At 38.2% G+C, this 22,429-nt stretch overlaps 3 protein-coding genes across 3 annotated transcripts; 1 reads left to right on the forward strand and 2 right to left on the reverse strand.

Moving 5' to 3' along the window:
- The first annotated feature begins 886 nt into the window (after window positions 1–886).
- Window positions 887–5,113, forward strand: LOC137744587 (Subtilisin-like serine endopeptidase family protein). Its single transcript, XM_068484364.2, has 11 exons — window positions 887–1,123; window positions 1,317–1,405; window positions 1,499–1,596; window positions 1,721–1,867; window positions 2,083–2,188; window positions 2,481–2,988; window positions 3,203–3,303; window positions 3,528–3,749; window positions 3,958–4,066; window positions 4,142–4,355; window positions 4,447–5,113. The coding sequence occupies exons 1-11, from the start codon at window positions 1,022–1,024 to the stop codon at window positions 4,989–4,991; spliced, it is 2,241 nt and encodes a 746-aa protein (XP_068340465.2). The 5' UTR covers window positions 887–1,021; the 3' UTR covers window positions 4,992–5,113.
- Window positions 5,114–6,424: 1,311 nt separating this feature from the next.
- Window positions 6,425–10,317, reverse strand: LOC137745714 (uncharacterized). The gene is made up of 6 exons (XM_068485714.2): window positions 9,733–10,317; window positions 8,896–9,093; window positions 8,729–8,806; window positions 8,012–8,077; window positions 7,688–7,753; window positions 6,425–7,606 (listed from the first exon to the last, which is right to left on the reverse strand). The coding sequence occupies exons 1-6, from the start codon at window positions 10,081–10,083 to the stop codon at window positions 6,725–6,727; spliced, it is 1,641 nt and encodes a 546-aa protein (XP_068341815.2). The 5' UTR covers window positions 10,084–10,317; the 3' UTR covers window positions 6,425–6,724.
- Window positions 10,318–16,857: 6,540 nt separating this feature from the next.
- On the reverse strand, window positions 16,858–19,966 carry LOC137745314 (IQ domain-containing protein IQM3). Its single transcript, XM_068485253.2, has 9 exons — window positions 19,394–19,966; window positions 19,158–19,269; window positions 18,800–18,865; window positions 18,615–18,703; window positions 18,448–18,535; window positions 18,199–18,345; window positions 18,020–18,112; window positions 17,771–17,872; window positions 16,858–17,591 (listed from the first exon to the last, which is right to left on the reverse strand). The coding sequence occupies exons 1-9, from the start codon at window positions 19,696–19,698 to the stop codon at window positions 17,052–17,054; spliced, it is 1,542 nt and encodes a 513-aa protein (XP_068341354.2). The 5' UTR covers window positions 19,699–19,966; the 3' UTR covers window positions 16,858–17,051.
- Window positions 19,967–22,429: the final 2,463 nt, after the last annotated feature.

A 22,429-nucleotide genomic window follows, 5' to 3' on the forward strand; every position in this document is an offset into this window, starting at 1 on the left:
GCCATTTCTTCGAATGCAACTTTTACCATTTACCACCGCAAGCGAGGGGCTGCGCCGTCGACGGAAGTCCCCCGCGCTCGCGTAAGCAACTTATGCTAGCAGATTTCTTTGGGAGCTCTTTCAACATCGAAAAGAAAAGTATCATCAGGCTAAAAGTGAGTAGGTACAGGCACTTTTAATTAATTAGAGTTTCCGTTATGAGGAACTAGCTAGTCCTTTAGTTCTGTGCAGAATAACTACTAGTTAACATTCTAGTCATGCGTTAAGATGATACTAGCAATTGCACACGTGTTATGCACGTGCTTGTTAAAATTTTGAACATAAAACTTATAAAGCGAGAAAATATAAAATGATCGCTAAAGCTTTTTGGTAACGACCTTCAAACGATTTTTCGTTGCAGAAAAAGTTTCGTAGCTTTAACGACTGTTTTTGGATAACTATTTTGTCAATAAAAGTTTATTTTATGTGGGAGAAAAACATGGAAGAGAAAATGGAGACAACTGATTTGGTTACCTGATTGTGAGGCTTTGAAAAGAAAAAAATAAACTTATTGTTTTTAATTTACTATATTGCCCATAACTTTTATTTTGGTTATTTTTCTTTAGTTTTGTTCATCATTCCGACAAGAAGTGGTAAATATCCTGAAGCTAGCTGTAAGATCATTTATATGCATTAGATGTTTGCAGCTAGCTAACCACCTTAACTACATACCCTCCCAAGATCCAAAATCCAAGCCACCAAACTCTCAGACTTATTTGGACTAAAACAGCGGTCCCTTATTCTTTGTTCAACACAGACAAACCAGCTCATTTCACTCTCACTCCCCTCACCATATTTTGCGCAGAGAGAGAGAGAGAGAGAGAGAGAGAATGCATTGAGAAGAAGATGCAATGTCAGTTATGAAGCTCTCTCCTCTTCCTCTATTTATAGCAAATTAATCAGTCCTTTCACTTGTGTGTTTGACAGAGAGAGACAAAACACACACACGCGCGCGCGCGCTGATTTAGCAAATTGAAATACAATGAGGATGTTACAAAATCTACTGGTGATTCTTGTATTCAGTACTTATTTAGTAGCTACGTTGGGTGAAGGAATACGTGAGAATGGCAATGATGGTAGGAAGGTACGTATGTTTCAGACGATAATATTTTCCATTCCTCTCGGCAGTTCATCATCATTTTGTGCAACAACGTTATCATGTTCTATTGTCAGAATGTAAATTAAGATAATATGATATTCAAATGTGACAATGTAACAAAGTGATTTGGTCAAATGTGACAATGTAACAAAGTGATTTGGATTTGTACTTTTAACAGCCTTACATTGTGTACATGGGAGAACTACCAGCACCCGAAATTTCCGTCATGAGCAGACACCATAACCTGCTCGCGCAAGCGATCGGAGAGTAATGACCAGCTTCTTCCAACCAAATTTTTTCAAATTTTTATATACGGAGCTATTCTTGAGGATCACCGAACATTTTCCCTTCAAATTTCAGTGTCAAAGTAGCCAGAGAATCAAGAATTCATAGTTATGGAAGGAGTTTCAATGGGTTCGTAGCAAGATTGTTGCCACATGAAGCACAGGCACTCTCAGGTTCTTCGAAATATAACTGAATAAATAAGTAAACAAATGATGCTACCCTAATTAGGTCTCGAATTATTATCCGAATCATTAGGCACTGCTATTTATAATTTTTATGATTTTCTGTGATTTGTAGATGATGATAGTGTTGTGTCAGTGTTCCCAAACACCGTGCGCAAACTTCATACAACAAGGTCATGGGATTACCTAGGGTTGCCGTTGAAATCAAAGAAAAGGAACTCTCAGATAGAAAGCAATACCATAGTGGGTGTGTTGGATTCAGGTTGGTATAATCTGCCATTCTTTTCTCTCTTTTCTTTTATTGATAGAACCGTCGTTTATGAGATTTGAACTCCATACTAGACATCATTGAACTAAATGATCATCAATTCATCGGTGTGTTCTGTTATTCCGATTGAAAGACAATAGCAAAAGAAACAAAGTTGAAAAATTGTGAAACAAAATATTTGTAACCTTTTCAAATTCTGTGTGTATTAGGAATTTACATGCAGGCTCCCAGTTTCAACGATAAAGGCTACGGACCACCCCCAGCTAAATGGAAAGGCAAATGTATGAAGGGTGCAAACTTCACAGGCTGCAACAAGTATGTCTCTCCCTCCCTCCCTCTCACTCACTCTAAATCGTTAGTTTAAGGACACGGGCCAACGACATACTACTAACTACACCGATGTTTTCTAAATTCTATTAACTTGCATTTTATTACCTGCACAGCACGATATGTCTGAAGGTTTTATCACGAAAGTCCTGTGTAGTTAGAAGTGCAGTCATTAAATAGAGCTATTTAGTTTTGTTAATTTTCCGAGGTGAGATTCTTGTATTCTTCAACATACCGGTCTCGTGAAAACCTTATTTATATGCTTTTTTTTCTTGAGCAGCAAGGTGATTGGTGCCAAATATTTTAAACTGAACATTGCCCGTACTTGGGGCATTCAAAGTCCAGTCGATGATGATGGCCACGGCACTCACACTGCCTCCACCATTGCTGGTGCAGCCGTTAAAGGTGCCAGCTTATACGGCGTTGCCAAGGGGACTGCACGCGGGGGTGTGCCATTGTCACGCATCGCCGTTTACAAAGTGTGCTGGAGCACTCTTGGCTGCAGTGACATGGATATTTTGGCCGCGTTTGATGAGGCCATTGCCGATGGTGTGGACTTAATATCGATCTCAATTGGTGGTCACTCGCGGAGGTTTTTGGACGATCCCATTGCCATCGGATCATTTCATGCCATGAAAAAAGGGATTTTTGTGTCGTGCTCAGCTGGGAATGATGGGCTTCCGGCCAGTGTGCAGAATGTAGCACCATGGATTATGACAGTGGCTGCTAATACGCTTGATAGGCAGTTACAGACTGTAGTTAAACTTGGCAATGGCCAGAGGATTTCTGTAAGTCTCTCTCCCTCTCTCACTAGGACAATCTGATAATACTCACTGATACTAATTGCACATAAACGCGGTTTTACTCACCCAATCCAGTGCAACTAACGTCAATGGCTATAGACATATTTTTTGTAGTGTCTATCTCACGCCCAAACACATAAGAGTACAAAATTATCATGCAGTCTGATGATCAGTTAACTGATTATTCAATCAATTGTAGGGAAATGCACTCAATACCTATTCGCCGAAGAAACTGATGTATCCTCTTATAAGTGGAGCCCTTGCATATAACACGAGTAATGAATTCGGGGGAAATGCAAGGTATGAGTTTTAGCACAGTCTATTGTTTTCACATAATTGTCACTTGTAACACGTTCGATTATTACACAGTACGATTAGTTACATGTTGTGAGAAGGCAAACATATATGTGCTCATAAGAAATATCCTTCAACTATCTTGTAAATTCGCCTTGATAATTTTGTTGGAACTCAATGCAATTTCAAGAATATAAACCCATCAAATGATTTGAAAATGATAATGGCAGTGCTTGTGATTCCTGGACTCTAAACGCTAACCTGGTGAAGGGGAGGATTGTGTACTGCCAAGGGTTTGGTTATCAGGATTACACTATTCAACGGTTAAAGGGTGCTGGAACCCTAATTTCACGTGATGAACTTAATGATTATGCATATAGCCCTATAATCCCTGGTACCGATATCCTTGTCCAAGATGGGATCAAGATCGACAAGTACATCAACTCTACCAAGTATGGTTTTGTATAGCTCATTTCAATCTCATATTTCACGGCTGATAAATCTTTTTCAAAAGGAAATGATTTCCGCATACCACTTTTTTCTTTGTGCACAACCCTGTCTTTTTATGGACAAGACGAAAAGGAGTGGGCAGAAATCAGTTTCCTTCTCAAGTATGAAAAAACCTAATAATCTTTGTGGTTTGGAATGAACTAACTCCAGAAACCCTACGGCAGTCATACACAAGACCAGAACTCCTAGTACGACCGCCCCCATCGTCGCTTCTTTCTCGTCAAGAGGACCTCAACAGATAACCCTCAACATCCTCAAGGCATTTCTCTCTCTCTCTCTCTCTCTCTCTCTCTCTACATATTTAGTTATACTCAGGTACTATTTTCATGTACAGCCTGATATTTCTGCACCAGGGGTAAACATATTGGCTGCATATTCAAAGATACCATCCATAACTGGTTACCCTGAAGATCTGCGCCACAATGTGTTCAATGTGTTATCAGGTACGTCCATGTCTTGCCCTCATGTAGCAGCAGCAGCAGCCTATGTCAAGTCTTTCCACCCGGACTGGTCACCTGCTGCCATCAAGTCCGCTCTCATGACAACTGGTTAGCCTTCCCAAACCGTACAATCAAAAACAATATAATAAAGTCCATCAAAGAAATGCACTAACCAATCTTTTCACTTCACTTGGCTCAGCCACACCAATGAAAAACGAAACAGCAGATACCCAGCTAGCCACAGGAGCAGGACAAGTAAACCCGACAAAGGCGGTGCATCCTGGTCTTATCTACGACATAACCCTAGATGACTACTTTAGTTTCTTGTGCAAGGAAGGTTTCAACGACACAGACATTGGAAAACTTGTTGGGGATAAAAAGAATTACAATTGCTCAAACTTTAAACCTCCACGAGGCACAGACGGCCTCAACTATCCTTCTATGCATCTTCAGCTTCTCCCGAATGACAACTCTAGCGTTTCAGCAGTCTTCTACAGAAGAGTTACGCATGTAGGGTTCGGTAATTCAGTATACAAGGCAAAGGTGACGAATTCGAATGGTCTGGGGGTGAAAGTCATACCGAATACCTTGACCTTCACTAAGTTGCATCAGAGAAGGTCTTTCAAGGTTGTGGTGACCGGTCGCCCGACGATGAACGAAACAGTTATGCATGCTATACTTCAGTGGGGTGATTCTAAACACAACGTTAAGAGCCATATCGTAGTCTACAAGCATCTCAGTTAGCTCCAGTATTTGGTAGCTTTTTTTTTTTTTTCCTATTAGTTTTCATTTGTGCTTGTAAATAAACATTTGTTCATCACTAAGTTTCTTTCGTATCGAATTCATTTCAGAGACATACTTCCATATGTACGCTGTCTAACACCACAACAATATATATATATATATATATATATATATAAACAGCCCATAGATAAAATTCATACTAATTGGATCAAGTTACAAAACAAAGATAAGAGATGTGCTCCAGGCCCAAAATAAAAATGGCTTTACATGCAGATAATAATTATCTCATAAGTAGGAAAGAAAATGTGTATTTTCAATCCACAAGAAAAAAAAGGGGGCGTGCAAAATATGAATTCTCATTTGTTTCTGCAACAAAAGAAGGCGGGGACTTTGTAGCTAAGATCATCCAGGAAGGTCTATCTCAAGGTATAAAATATGTTTTGTTGAGTTGTTCATTTGTTTTCTGTGATGTTGTTTTCATGTGTTGCAGACAAAGGTGTTTGTCTTTTTATTTCTGAAGTCGTTCAAACTTCGAAGCTACTAGCCTACTGCCACAAAGAAAATACAGCAATTCACGCCTCTTTCGAGAGAACGCAACTAATTCGCATACAAGGATGAAAATGGAGCTTGCCAACAAACAACCGGAAACGGTTTCTACGCACAAGAAGCTTCTCAAGTGGCAGCCTACTCCTCTGATCATGACGGTCAAGCAATCCTAGCAGCTTTTTAAGTTGGAAGACCAGAAAAGAAGTCTAAATTCCCAAGAAATTCCTGTGGCAGAACAGAGTTCGGTGCATGACGAGTCTACCAATCGAAGAGAACCCCCAATTTGTTCATTTCTGCTAGCTCGAGAATTTTCCAGCATGGCATGTTTGCTAGACATAGTCATGCGGGAAACGGAGACTTCTGCACGATGGTTCCGGTTTTGCACGTCAAAGAAATTTACCGGCATGACATGTTTGCTTGCAGACACGGCGATGCCAGGAATTGGCACAATGATGTCCGCACGTGAACACTTCGAAGCAACAACACTCTTCACCTACGCATTTTAAAGTAGGACAGGATGGATTTAATCTCCAAAATCTATATAGCCTCATCTTTTTATTGTCATGCATATGCCTAAACTCAATCGAGATTACTCTAGACACCTGAAATCGTCATTTTCTTTCTTTTTCCTATTGTTTCGCTATCGAATGCCTAAAGATCAAAACAATATAATTTAATAAGGACTTTTTCCTGTACTCGCATCATAATCATACGAAACATCTTGCGGATGAGTAATTATCTGTACTTTTCTGCGGAATGATGTTGCCTACACCAATTCAAGGTACCGCAAAAACTGCGGGACTGGTTTGCCAAGCCCGCCATTCATCTTCTCAGTATGGTTTCCAATGATTTGGCTTGAAAAGTAAGCCATCTCGGGCTACATTATCTGGTTCCCAACGATTTTATAACAAAAAAACTACCCATACATATTGAAGGGCCAGAACAAAGATTTCCAGTTTTTCGTCTACACCCCGAAACAACATATAAAATACAAGCAAACGCCTTGAAGATGTACCTACGTTGCAGGCCACATCTTTTATGTCAACGACTCAGTCACCTTCTATAATTAAAGGTTATAATTAAGGTTAGGTGACGTGCTCTGGACTCAAATCTCAAAGGAGTCCCCCTAAAGTAAAAGGACCTGCATGAAAACTATGAGAGAATTTATAGTCAACATGCATCCAAGCTCAGCACTGTGTCCGACACTGCCGGCCATGAAGGCTCTTTAGCTTCGTGAGATTTTTCCTCCTCTTTCTCGCCTCAGCTGCTGCATTTGCATCTGCGAGTTTCCTAGTAGGGTAGATGATTGGTTCACTATTCTTGTCTGGCAAGGCAGAGAACTCGTGATAAGAGTTCAGAGTTGTTACAGTGTAATCTGATTCAAATCCGTTCTCATTCTTGATACAAGATGCAACTCCGGAATGGTTTAGTGATGCCGCAGAAGGGAATATTTCCTTGCAACCATTTTCCATCGGGTGAGGTCCTGTGTGCTGATCACCTCCATCCAGAGGATACTGAGCAGGGGTCTCGTTAAGATCACGTGACAGTCTGCCTTCAATTGAAGGGGAATCTTCTGTTTTTAATCTAACAGGGAAAGAGGACTGGTGGTTGTCCAACTGCGCAACGGTTCTTGAAGATGAACTAGCACTGAACTGGTTATTAAAAGAAGTCTCTTCTTGCTTACTGTTCAAACACAAGGAAGACGGGGGTTGGAGTCCATTCCCATTATCAAAGTGAGGGATGAACCAAGGACACGGAAACACATATAAAGGAGCTCTCGCTCCATTGATGTTTGAGGGGTTGTCTTGTTCAAGAGAAGAGTCAGCTGCACCATTAGCCGGCAATGAGATGTTTGATGGAATGGCTATTGGATTTTGTGGTATGTGCTGCACCTGAGTAGAGTTTGAAGACTGGATGATAGAAGGCCAGAAAAGTGGTGCAAATGGGGGACGGTTAAACAAGAAGAACGGGGAATTTGTAGATGAAGACGGAGGTATCTGCATCTGCACATAGGCTGACATATTTTCACCTGGTGTTTTATCATCCTCTGTCCTTATCACCTTAGTCATCTGCAAAATGAGAGAGCGTGTCAAACATGCGATACCTTATTAAGATAAGACAGCTCTTCAAAGTGTCAGGCATATCTTTACCTGAACTTTCAAGTGCTTATTTGTTTTCTCCAAAGACTGGAACTCCTTTACCGCTAGCTCCTTTTTCTTTGGATTCAAAGATGTGAATAACGTTAGTACTATGGTTAGATAAGCTCTAGACTCGAATGTACGAACCAAAGGTTATAAATATAAGAATGAGAGAATGAACATACAGATAGATAGATAGACCGATGGTTATAAATACATGTGTGTGTGTGTGTGAGAGAGAGAGAGAGAGAGAGAGAGAGAGAGAGAGAGATGGAGAGGGAGAGGGAGAAGGAAGCAAATCAAGTTCATAAAATTTCATTTGGGACTAATGCCTACCCTTTTCAGATTTTCATTCTCCAATGCCAGATCAGCAGCTTTTCTGGTTAACTCCTCACATAGAGCCTGAAGAACAAGCAACGATGAATGATTTACTAAAGTATAAATGTATGACATCCAACAAAGCAATCTGCAATGGACACATACCATGCAATTTGAGAATAAGAAACACAACCGATCAACATCTATTTTTTCAGAAGAAAGAAAAAAAAAAAAAGGCTAACAAAAACCAATGCACCGTGTCACGCATTTAATTTACTACTGCAATGGCATATTTATACTGTCATACTATGGTTAGAAACTTCAAATAGCCATTAATTGAACAGCAACTACAATCCAAAATATTTAAACGCATTCATGTCATTAGTTATTCCTGAGACTAGAACATGCAAGGAGGCCCTCGGGTGGAGAGGAAAAAAACAACCACTTCAGGGTCCCAAAGAACAAATTAATTATATATCCTTAAGCTCAAGAAACAGACAACAGACTATCTCTCGATCTTAGGACAGGACTAGATCTATCACAGAGCCTCTTGACTAGACACCTCATGGTTCTGTAAGGCAAAAGTATTCTCTGAAACTAGTCCTGTCGTCTGCCTAAACCCCAACCAATACAAAGCTCAGTTCCCTTTATTATTTTATACCACACAAACTTGATTTGTCAAACAAAAAAAGAACTAGAAGAAAGACATTCAACTAGTAGAGTGAAGCAGCCTACTTGACGTCGACGAATTGTTTGTCTAGCTGACTCACGATTTGCCAATACTCTGCGTATTCTCCGCTCTTCCTTTTCCTCCTAAACAGCGAAAATATTGATTAACTAATTAGACAAATGTAATCACAAAACACCACTGTAGAGGGAAGAAGTTTAAAAGTTGTCAGTACCTCAGTTAAATTGCGCCTTGACTTGCTGCAACTAAATGAAGGGTAACTTGTAGTGCATATAGGACTTGGCTTATTTAATTCTGGATCATGCTCAGCCCTCACAACCTTTTCACTCAGAACTTGCTCAGTCTTCACCAGTTCTGTAACGACATTTGTGCATACCATTTCACATTGCAGCAAACCTGTCACAGCTTGATCCTGATATAGACAAAAATATTTCTCAAATCCAGGAGAAAATATTGCGATTTGGTGACTGAGCCCCACACACTTGGGAGTTGGGAGACTGGGTAGCATAAGTGTTAGTGATTGTGAAGTGTTATGTGCAAATTTGAAAAACAATTCAAGCTAAACTGGCCATGGACTCGGTCCCAATACAATGTACTTCGTTTGTCTCCAATCCTAACAAAAACAACATTAAATTCCGGCCATATGTGAACTAATTATGCATCCAAATTGTTGGCAAAACTCGTATTTGAATCAAGCCTTCAAGGGGCAGAAGATAAAGTAAATTTGACGCATACACAAATCGGAATCCTTCCCCGAAAAAGGGTTATCTTATTTTGCAAACATCTTTACTATTTTTATACAAAGAATCAAACTTTAATCCCCAAACGGATAAGTTGCCATTCTTCCCTAAAAGTCCATCATTTCCTAAAACACTCAAGTCAGCAGGATCTTTGAATTTTTCCAATACAAGTAAGAATACTAATTTCACCCAATACAAAAAACAACCATTTCCTTTTTCTTTCAAGTTTCAACGCCTACTTTTTCAAAACAATAAATCAAAATAAATGATAATTTCAAAAAAAAAGAATATAAGCAACAAAGACAACGAACCTGAGGAAGATCCGGACATGTGGGAGCCGGGTCAGGCGGGTTCAAACCCGACTGACTCGGCGGAGACCCACTCTTGACTCGCTTCCCGGCTCGCTTCCTTTTCAGCCCCCAATTCCCAGCGGATTCGGCGCCGCTACTCTCGCGCATCGCCAAATGCGCCAAATCCGCGAGCGCCTCCGCCGCCTCGAGCTCCTCTTTCACCATCGGATCCACACCGCCGCCGCTTCCACCAAATCTCTCGACCGCACCGTTCGTCGACGACGAATAAGAACCGGAGTCGGGCGACGACGAAGACCCCGCCGCCGTGGACCCCGTCGAGCTCGAAAACGACCGCCCCTGAGAAGAAACCATGGCTTCCCTCTCTCATAAAACACGAAAACACAACCGCACGCAGATGAAGTGTTTGCGTATTTGCGCGACTGAGAGTTCGGACTTGTTTCTTCAGCATACGGTAAGCTACTGAAGCGACAGAGTTAGAGAGAGAGGAGAGAGGAGAGAGAGCGACACAGGGTTACTGGTTCGAAACCAAAAGACCCGCAGGGTTAGCGACAGAGTGCCACTTGTCGAGCCACCTCAGGCCACGACGTCTTCGCAAAATCGAGCTCCATATATCTCTTCGCGCCACGTTAGCCGAACGCGCAAACGGGGCCTCGCACGTGGGGGGCGTGGGAGGCACCGCACACGTGGCCGGGCCTTTAATGTACACGTGGACTTTTGCCTACTCTGCGCTTTTTCGATGCCGTTAATTCGAGTGGCTGGCTGGATACGTGGCGGTGGATATTTTTCGTTACCGCGCGGTGAAAAGCGTTGGTTTTTACTTTTTATCTTGAGTCGACACCTGAAGTGGTAAGTAAAAAAGGTTGCAGTTGTCACCGTGTTGGGTCCCAGTGCTTGGCTGTTGGTTTGCTGGGTCTGCTTGGTCCTTTGGTTTTGAGTCGACCGCCTATGTCCATGTCTACTGTCTAGGTTACTTTTCGTTAAATATTTAATACTCGTTTGATAATTATTTCATCAGTAGATATACAAATTGTGGAGAATAATTGAGATATAAGAAATAGTGGTGGGAGAAATGCAAATGTAATACCCCGTATTTAAAAAAAAAATGATTATATATGCGTGTTTGTATATGCGAAGTTATTTTATGTAATAATTTTATTAGGTTTCTTTTTATACATTATGTGTACAAGAACTTATACTTTTGATATGTATATTAGTGTGAACGTAAGTTCATTTTTGCTACAGGGTTATTTCAAAAACTAACTAATATTATTTCATGTTCATATGTAATTAGATATATTTTTAGTTTGAATTGGAAAAGGAAATTATGATAAGTTTGGCTTGATTTTTCTCACAAACGCTAAGTGAAGTTTTGGCAACCATTAGATAATAAAGAGGAGTTAGTCAATACTCTAGATAGGTTGAGGTGAGATTCTATATCTTATAGAGTATGGATGTGGCCTTTGGGTATTTGTCCACTTTGCATGATAATATTTGTTTATGACTAACTTAACACATGTTGCTTTGTCATATGAACACATCCTATTATCAATGATTAACTTCACATTTGGTGTGTTTCTATTAGAACACATAACATGGCTAATGATTAGCTTAACATTTGTTTTCTTTTTATTGGACCACATATCATGGTTAATGATTAGTGATGATTCATCCCCCAAATTTGGAGAGGTGGGATTCTATATCCTTTAGAGTTTGGACGTGAGGAACATCTTGCATGATATTCATTAGTTCATGATTAACTTAACACTGGTTGTTTTTCTATTGGACGACATTTCATTCTTAATGATTAGGACAACAATTGTTGCTTTGTTATTGGAACACATTTTATGTCTAATGATTGGCACAACACTTGGTTTCTTTCTATTGGCACACTTGTGGAGGTTTTTGAAGAGGAAGATGTCATGCAATCTTTATAAGGAAAGAGCAAGAACCAACGGAGGACATGGAGAGGAGAGAGGAAGAAGAAGAAAAAGAAAAATAATAACTCCAACAAAAAGCCATCCTCCCTTTCATATTACCTCTTTATCTTTCTTTTACATATTGTTAAGGCTTTAAGCCATCTTTCATTGTATTTGTAAGTTTCTCATATATATAGTGAAATACAATGAAAGTGAAGTGGATGTTATCGATTTGGCTAACCACTTAAATCTTGTATTGTTTATGCATTTACATTTGGAGATCATTGCCATGAAAAACATTTCCACCAAACCATCAAAAATCTCCATTTATTTCCCTTGAGAATGATGTACAAAAAGTGTGAGGCAAATCCCAGAAAAATACATGAGACCTTACTCAACAAATCTCTCCACCTAAATCACTGTCATTTTCATCCATCAAAAGAAAGATATTCAAAAACTAGAAATTCGTCCCGCCTATTTAACAGACCAAAACACCAACATCCATAGATTAAATCATAGTACTTTCTTCATGAGAGTTGTTTGTCTGTCTCTCTACCATGATATATCCAAATTTCAGGAAAATCCGACTGTGCGATCGTCCAATATGTTTGAAATACCAACTCAGTCTCTAATCCCGCAGAAAACTGGACAGCCATGTTATGAATACCAAAACCCCATTTTTCGTAGCTCCGATCGAAACACTTCGTTCACAAAAGTTGTTCCTTATCATCTCCTCTATAACATATCTAAAAAGCACGACAATCCATTCTATGTGCTGACTTGTACCCCAGTTCGAACAGCTGATGTTCGGTTGAGCTAGCCTTCTTTGCCAACCTCTTTGCATGGTCAACATCTCTTAGTTTCTTTCGCTCACTTTCATGGAAGTTTTTCAGCAATCCGACTCCTATTACATATGTAGAATTTCAGCTATATTAAAAAAGAGGAAGGGAAAGTGGTGAAGGAAGAAAAAAAACAAGAGGGAGGAAATGAAATTGAAACAATAAAAAAATGAGGAAATTGTAATGTATTATTTATCATTTATGTTGATTATTACTTTGTTGTTAATATTATGATTATATTTTTATTGTTACTAATTAATTTGATTTATGTTAAAGCTTACATGGTTGTTAAAGAAAATATGATTATTGATATCTATGTGAACATGACACATACATATGCATTGCAAAGGAAGAAAGAGAGTTCAGTTGTGTTGAGTTGTGTAAAGTGTTTGAGTTGAGAGAATATTCAGGGGCTGAAGTTTGCCTTGAATATAAAATAATGAACCTTGTATACGTCAGGCATCGAGGGAAGGGCTTGAGTATACAACTGGTTGGTTATAAATTAATGAAATCTTGTATATGTCAGGCGTTGGGGAAATGGCTTGAATATACAGGGAAAGTGCTTGTATAATAGAGTCGAACTGAGAATTTAATTAAAAAAATTGGGTTTAAGGGATGAACGGGAGTTAACTCATATTATAAGGTATTCGGAGCCAAATGGTATAAGCATGGTATGGGACGTGCACGCTTCAATGCCTTAGGTATGTGTTAGCGGGATTAGAAGGGAGTGAGTACATTCATCCACCTCATTTGCATATATTTCATGCATTTGAAAGAATTGTTACAATTTAATTATTATTTTGTTGGTAGTTTTTGTTGTAATTTGTGCACTATAATTATTCTGCTGTGTATTCAATAAGTTTTATGTAGTAAACTCAAGCGTTAGTATGTAAAAGTTGTTAACTAGTGTTATAAGATGTATTGTGTAATCAACTCCAAATAATTTAATTATAATTTTTCCACCATATCTTGGTTGTAGAATTTATTTCTACAGCTAAGGTATGCCTCACACCCTATCTCGTGATTAGTCTTTATTCGAGGGTCAGGGCGTGACAACAACAATAACAATCAAGTCTTATTTTAATGAGGTCGGCAGTATAAATACTAGAACGGCACTTTGCTTGGTTTTGCACCAAGTCTTTCGTTAACTCCATATTCTCCATATTTTTTTTTACATTCTCTTTCTAAGCCTTTTTAGGTCTTCCTTCCCTTTTTGACCTTAGTCTCCGTCTTATAGTCGCAAGCATATGTAGGTCTTCAGTTCACGTGTCCAAACTACCCAAATTGATTTTTTCTCATCTCATCTTCAATTACAACCACTCTTATTTGACCTCAAATATTCTTAATTATATCATTTATGGTGTGTCCCCACATCCAATGAAACATTCTCATCTTTGTGACACTCATTTTTCGCACATATTGCTTGTTGATCATCCAACAGTCCAGCAATTGTCCTATTGGCGGTCCGATCGCTCATTCTTCCAGGAATACCTTCCTACAAATATTGTCCTCTAGCTTATGAAAAATAGCGGTGGAAGGGATGAGGAAAAATAAATGAGACAGAATATATAAGAGAATTACACTGAGTTCTTCAACCTACGCGAAAGCATTCGAATTAGTGCGTAAAATTGAAGCATACAATTCTAGCCAACTTACTAAACTAAAGTCTTCAACTTAAAATAATTTTGGTTTTTAGTTTTAACCTTGTCTACATTTCATTACATATTTCTTCTATTTCTTTCCCACAATCTTCCACCACTCTTTTATATCATCAGTTCTACGATGTATTAACCTCTCTATTTCTAACACAAAAATAAAACTTATAAATATAACAAGATGTTAGTTTTTCACGATTGATGAGATTACACCATAAATTAAAGTAGTTTTAAAACAACATTTTTACTTTACAATCTGATATTTTTTAAATAAATATAGGAGGTATCCAACTATACATTGATGGTAGTTTAATTTTTTTTCTTATAAAACCCAATACTAGACACGCATCAAACAATATATCAAAGTAGAGTTGGTCGCCTCAAAAAATGCATTTATGAAAACTTGAATTCGAATTGAGGGTTCTAAAGATTTGGTTGGTTTTAAGTAGACGAATCACGTGGGTCACAACTTATAACCAATTATAACATAATAAATGGGTAGTACCAATGCATCCCCCTAAGTCTGAAAACAGATCGTGTTTGTCGTTTTCGTGTCATACTAATTATCTTAACAAGTCGTGTTATGTCAAATCCGTTATTTTAACGGTTCTTAATAGATGACTCAATAATTATCCAATTCACTAACGGATCCTGTTGTTTCGAGTTAACAAATCATGCAAGAAATTGTTATCCATAATATCTAGACCTGGCAAACAATATCATATTTGGTTCTTAACGCATGACTAAATAACGACTCTATTGTTAACGGGTGCCGATAACGACTTGACTCGTTAACAAGTTGACCTAAAAACAATAATTTCGGATCGTTTTGTATTGAGTTAACAAGTAGTCCAAAAAATTATCAGCTAATCGCTCTCCCATAATGTTGTGTAGTATTTGGGCTTGGGCTATCTTTTATTGGTCCTCTCGAAAATTAGATCTCTCCTATTTCACATGCTTTCCGACACAACAAAATCACACAACTTGTGTATGTAATCTAAACTGTGTACAACCTTGAACAACATATTTGTGGCGATACAATTGCCCACCAAATCTAGGACGATGGCGCAAGTGTACCTCATTTATCTTCATTGGTTTTATCTGATAGAATTCAACTTGTTCACGAGCTCTAAACATCTCGAAAATCAACTTCTTTTTTATTTATTTTTAAATAGGAATAATTGGTGGCAAGCCACGATTTTAAATGAGGACAATTGGTGGTAAATCACGGTTATTCATTCCTTCCGAGGGGACATTTCAACATCTCACAGCAAGTTTCGAACCCGAGACCTCTAATTTTTAGTTTGAATAAAGCCTCGCAATCCGTCATTTACCATTGGACCATCAACTAATGGTTTTTACTATCTTGACTTGAATTTATCCAAAATCGCTTCCCAAAGTAAGGAATTAATATATGATTTTCTTTTTTGCTATCTCGAATCTCCGTCTTTAAAATTAGGTTTGATTTTGTTTTACTGAATCTAAAATTGTGATTATCATGGGATTACCAGGACTCGAGGCACAAATCAAAAACTTTGTACGGTCCATGCTTCATGAGGTAATTAACTCTTTATTCTGGTTTCTTTGGTTAAATAATTATGCACATATTAAGTCTTTTTTTTTTTTTTTTTTTTTTTCATTTTAGATACGAGAAGAGGGTATTTGAATACAGAACCTAAGGTGCAAGGGTCGACGCTCTGAACAACTTGAGACACAATCCCTTGCTACAAAGACATGGAATATGTACTGGATGTTCTGTGACAACACAAAAAAGGTTAACAGAGTTGAACAAACATTTGTAATCTCAAAAACTCAAATCTCTTGGATGCAATAATATTCTTACTTTGCATTATTCAATTTATATGTATCTACAAGAAGAAAATGTTATGTGTAACCGGTTGTATACATTTATGTTTTTATGTGCTTCGTCATGTAACCAATAAGGTCAATGAGATGTGATCAAAGAACTAATAACATAATTTATATGAGGATTTTTTTTTATTTTTTATCTTTCACTTTTTTATTTTCTTTCTTTCAAGATTAGTGCTTTTATGGTTCCAAGAGCTTCCTTTTATTTCTTTCTTGTGCATTATCTTTGGAGTTTATTTTTCTTTTTGGTTCAAAAACTGCATCTAGGAAATGATTTTAGTACGTTTATTTTCTTCTTTTGCAAACCCTGATATTTTTGTATATTGATTCCTCTTTAATCTATTCGATCTAAAGATCAAAATTAAATAAGAGTGCGTGGGAAGATATTCGCAGAAACCACTTCCCAGAAAAATCAGGCAGTCATGTTGCACACGAGCTAATAGTTCAAATAATATGTGCTTAAATTTACCTAAAGAGCAAATAAAAATGCTAACAAATAATGGGATACCCTTAAATATCCTGGAACTTTTGTTAATTCATTCATTCTCAGGGGGTTAGAAACTTAAATTACGTCTTTAAACTTGATTGGAAGGAGTTATTGGGGCCACGTGGCTTTTTTGAGCACCAATCTCACACTAATTGGTCTAAGTTCCCGTACTGATTGAGTCAGATAAGCCTGCGTCAATCCAAGCATTCGTCAGGGACAAAAGTGATGACTTTTCAGCGTCAGAGACCGTTTCTAACAAAAATCCGAAGGCAAATGTCAAACTTCACCTTACTACAGTTCACTTGTCACATAATGGATAAATAGAAGCGGTAGTGACTCCGTAAAAACATGACAAGATGTAAGAAAGACAATGCTCTTGACCATTACTCACAAAAGTTGAGTTTGACAGGAAGTTGATGAGTTGCAATTATTTACATTCTCTAAAACATCCATTACACATGGTGCATAAAACTAATGGTGACGACGATGATTAGTGCAGTTCAATCACCATATGACGCTGTCTAAACACCGTTATTGACATCCGAGGTGGACTTCAATGTAGGTGATGCGAAACCAGATGTAGGTGTGATACGAGACCAGAAGTAGGTGATGCGAGACCAGAAGTAGGTGATGCGAGACCAGATGTAGGTGAAGCGAGACCAGGGAACCGCCTGTAGGATGGCGTTGGGGGAGACCTCGGAGATAGGTTAACAAACTCTAAGGCCTGCGTTCTCAGCTCTACCGGGTAGTCAGCAACACAACCAATTCTCGGGCCAGCTCCTGTTGACCACTTGAGTGATAGTTGATGCCCGAGTTGGTATGATTTCGCTGAGGTCTTGGAGTTGATCCTCTCCAGTATCTTATTCTTAGGCACCTCAGGTCTTGGACTATGAAGACCTCCGGATAAAGTCCTTTGGTAATCAGGTTTGGCATCCGGTTGGGGAAGTTCCGTTGGTTCTGGGGATTGGGTTTTCTCAACTTCGCTTAGAATCTCCGGTTGAGGAGTTTCAAAGTTGGCTGTCATTTTAAATGTAGTCCCGCCATTAGACTTGCCATCATCGTAGCTATCAGAATCGTCACTTGCCTTGCGTATCTGGGGAATAAGAGAGTTTAAACACACCATTAGCCAAATGCCGATTAATGAAAACACAGAAGAACAAAATCCCCAAATGTTCACCGAAGTGCCAAAATTTTGTGGTAATCGTAGTTTTATTTTCAAGGTTGCTAATTTAGAACAAAAGCGCTAAAAGAACCATATGTTTTCTCAATTACCTTAACTTCATCAAGGTTCACCCCGTTTTCCTTGAGAACTGATAAAAATGTATCAAGCCTGTCATCTGTTGGCCGGTAATGCCCGCTATATGCAGAGATTGACTGAAGAATCAACGATATAAGGATCAGATGCTATATATCCAACATAGTTCATCAGTACTTTAATTTGGCACTGCCAAAATATTGCTTGTGCATGTTAAGTTCGTTTTTGTTTGCCAAAAGATCAAAGATAACCGCTATAAACAGTACCTTCAGAATTCCTTTCTCTGCCTCTAGCCTTCCAGCGGCTATCGTTGCCCCTCCAGCCAAGAAGCTAGAATGATGGAAAACCCCTTTCTTTTTCTGAAAGAATCAACAATGTATTAGCGACTTTCAGGTTGACAACAAAAAAATTGAAACACGGGAATATTATATCGTTCAATTCTTACCACGCCAGCATAGAGTTTCTTAGATGTGCTCATAACGAATATCCACTTAGCTCCCGGCGATCCATCCCTTGTATCAAGAAGCTCTTCGGTTTGCGAGTGAATAAGTTTCCCTTCCTCAACAATGTACTCATACTGCATTCTCTCTTGCTAAATTCATCAACAGTATCCACAACCATAAAAAGCGTTAAAAGAAAGAACATAAAATTTCATAAATCGTGTAATGGTGAATTGATTCATAGAAGCACATACAGGTCCAAGATACTTGATGCATTGTTGTCGAAGCTTCGATCTCGGGCATTCTTTCAGGTCAATATCTTTTCCATCTCCTATATCCAACCTGCAAAGAAAAATTAAAATAAAAACCAAAACCAAAACCAAAAAAAAAAAAATTTAAGCAAATGGTAACTTTTCCTTACCAGTAAAAAAATGGCTGACCAGCATCCGCTTTAGACCACTCTTCATAATACACATGCAGGCTATGACCATACCTATGCCTTGGATCAATCTGAATTTTACACACGCAAATTACCATTCAGTAAAAGCTTAAGATTGAAAAGAAAAATCCAAAGAAGTAATTTAAGAAAAATAATTACAGGCTTACAGCTTCAATCCAATGCTGAAAAGCCAATTTCTGTGCTTTGGCGTCTTTGGACAGCCCCTGGCCAACCTGCCAAAAGGCCCAACATTATTGCACTACATTTCACATTTTTACCACACAAAACACCTAAATTCGATAACTAAAGTGATTTCCGCACGCTCTTTTGTTTTGTTTTCACGCACGCCTTTTTTTTTACTAAGAATCAAGAGACTGAAGTAAACATAGGAGTGCGCGGAAATCATTTTCAAAACGAAAAACAGCAACTACCCACAAATTATATATCTTTTTCGATCCAAACCCAGAAATTAAAACGTAAGTTAAAACATATATATATATATATGAAAAAAATACAAAATTTTACCTTAGAAGCATTCTTGCCGACACGGTTCCATCGTTTAGTGGCAGATTCAATTCCATGATCAAAGAACGAAATCGTACTGCGGTTCAATCTCCAAGCATCTATCACTTGCCACCTTCAATAAAAACCCCTCATTTTTCAGTTAATTACATAATGTTCGTGCTTCTGTGTGAGCAATGAAGACTGAAAGAGTTGAAAGATAAGGACATAGCACACAGATTTGGTACTTTCTCACTCACCAGTACTCTTCGACGACAACGGCGGAGTCGGCTAACCTGCGCCGGGTGCGGTAACTCCGATACACCTTCTGAACCTTCACCGCGGCAGTCGACTCCGACCACTCGCCCCCCGGCGCGTCCGTCTCACTCGCCTTCGCCCCGTTGTGTACCAACGGCGCTAGCACTTCGTAGGCCGCGCATTTCGGGTCAACTCGGGGCATTTCAGAGCTTCGGAAGTCGCGGGAACCGAGGTCGTTGTGGGAGTAAGAAAAGGAAGGGTTGTCGAAGGCGGCTGGGAGGCTCTGAGTCTGAGTTTCCACCTCCATTTTTTTATCAGAGAGAGTTCGAGAAAACGGCCGGAGTTCGGAAGGGTATTCTGATGGTGATGGGCGAGTCCGAGCTGCGGGTGGTTTTACCGGGAAACCTACCTGTCAACCTAAAGCAGTAAGTAGCTGGGTTTCTGAGAGTGAGAGGGTGGGGTGCTACGCGCTTGGGGTATAGATTGGGAACTGTACTCGCTGGAGTGGCTCGAACTGCGAGAGGAGTGTGAGGAATCAAGTGCCTGCTGTTCAATGAATTTATAGGGGGAAATACAGGATAAATTTGTGTGTCACCACCGACCCTACCCTAAAATATTTCTACCATTTATCATCAAAGATTTTTCAACGTGTCGGAAAAACAATTAAATATATCAATATCATAATACAATTGAATGAAATAAAAAAATATTTTTAACTAATTGTAGTATGACACTTGCTGTACTAAGCGATGTTTCTAACATATTGAAATTTTTCTATCAATGTCATAATACAAGTGAATAAAATTAAAAAATATTTTTAACTAATTATAGTATGACATTGCTATATTGAGTGGTGTTTCCAGCACATTGAAACTTTTCTCATCTCTAATAGAGATGAGAAGTGTTAACAAACCCTACTTCTATTAGAGATGTGGTACAAACGTAATATGAAAATTTATGATAAGTCTAGCGTTGCTCAAATTCTTATAATTAAGTGTTAAGTGGCGGCTCGTGATTGGGTATCGAATTCATGGTTAATAATTTATTATTGAATTCGTTACTTAGATGAGTTGAAGATAAAAATGGACAAGTATACCAATAAACTTACAGTTTATTGCAATTAATATAGACGCATAAATATTGACTCACTTGCACATAAAATGAGCGTGATCACTATGTGACCTTAATTATTGATTGGCACATGTTAATAAAAATATATATTTTTAATTTTATTGTAAAAAACTTAATATGTATGAGTTTATAATTAGAATCACGTAAAAGCCACATCCATTTTAAGTGCAAAAGTTCTGATCTCTTATGCAGAAGGAGCTAGCAATAATAGAGATAGACTATCATTAATATGGTCAATTTGACTACTGTTGTTATTGATGATTATCGATGATTTAAAGGACTCAATTCTTAAGTTTCTTTCATTAAAATCTTGTATTTAATAAAGATCAATGATTTTCTAATATTTAAATCGCTTAAAAGTATGATTTTTATGAAAAGATATTTTTTATGGATTACACAAAGAAATTTATTTACGAATAATGGTAGGCAAATTAACTATTTAAATTGAATTTTATAAAATATATGACGTGATTGTTGATGATTCAGTTATTACTTAAATGTTAATTAACGTGTTTTTTTATTTTTGACGACACATCATATGATTTGAATTTAATCTAAATTGTTGATCTAACCAACATTACTTTTTTTAAATAACTAATGGTAGAGAAGAGATTTGTATTCTGGAGTTTTAAGGTTTGCTATTCAGAAGATGACACATACTTTAGATGTTAACATATGACGTAACGCTCTATGCTTTATGCACAGTGAAAAATCTCACAAAGTTTGAGAGTGATTCACGTGTGTGGCTCTCTGCATTCCAGCTTTCCAAGTCAAATTGTATATGGACATGTGGAATGGCACGAAAATCATGTAAAAGATAGCCCCCAACATTGAATAATTAATGTCTCAGACTCTTCAGTCTGCTTATAATTTTTTTTTTTTTCATTTTTTTTACCGGCCACAATTATTTTGTTTTTTTTCTTCTTCTGAGGTCAAAGTGGTTGCATTGTGCGTTTTGGACATTTTCCTGAGTTAGGAAAAAAAATTTTCCTTAAACTCTAAATTTGTGTCCGTATACCCATTTGGAATTCGTATATAGGATATCGAAAGAGTTTTCAAGACAAGAGGTTTTACTAAAAAGTCTAAAATCAAGCTTTCTACCGTCCAAATCAATTTGATTAGTCATTTGTAAAGAACGAGAAATTTTTCATTGTAACCGGAATATATGTAATATACTATGCATTTTAATATAAGTGGTGTGAAATTTTAATATATAAATTATTAATTTTTAACAACATATTTCGTTATTTGTATAGCAACACGTGGTGTGTCATTCCGTATTCTGATCACACTAAAAAATCCCTTGTGAAGAACAGAGGACAATGTATATCAATTTCTATGCAAATTCTCTCATTCCACGAGGACTCGCATAGATGGCGGATTCACATAGGGACTTAGGTGGTTTTGGAAGTCTCTAGTGGTCGGAAGAGAAGTTGGTGAAGGCCTTTTAGGACTCGTTGAATGCTTGATACGAGATCATTGTGTCCGTTAAGTGTTCGATGAAATGCAGGTTTAACACGCCAAATGGTGAATTAAATGCAATTTGAAAAACATTTGTGAGCGAAAAAGCAATCTTTTACTCTAGGACCCCTGCAGTTAGAATCTGAATCCGCCAGTGCTTGCATATATTTGATCGTCTAAAGGTCATTCTTCCTGACATAATTTTTTACCACCAAAACGCCTTTGTCCGTAACCGCCAAATCAAGGGCAATCTATTTGTCGCCCATGAAGGCTACCATTATTTTGAACTCGAGAAGAAATGGAAGACAAGTGAGATGGCTATGAAACTGAATATGAATAAAGCCTATAGTAGAGTGGATGTGACATTTTGGACTAGACAATGTTGAGGATGGGGTACGATACTACTTGGGTGGCTTTGGTGATGAGTTGTGTGGATTTGCATTCCA

This window comes from Pyrus communis, chromosome 12 (assembly GCF_041283825.1).
Source record: "Pyrus communis isolate YQ-2024b chromosome 12, ASM4128382v1, whole genome shotgun sequence".
Classification (NCBI taxonomy): domain Eukaryota; kingdom Viridiplantae; phylum Streptophyta; class Magnoliopsida; order Rosales; family Rosaceae; genus Pyrus; species Pyrus communis.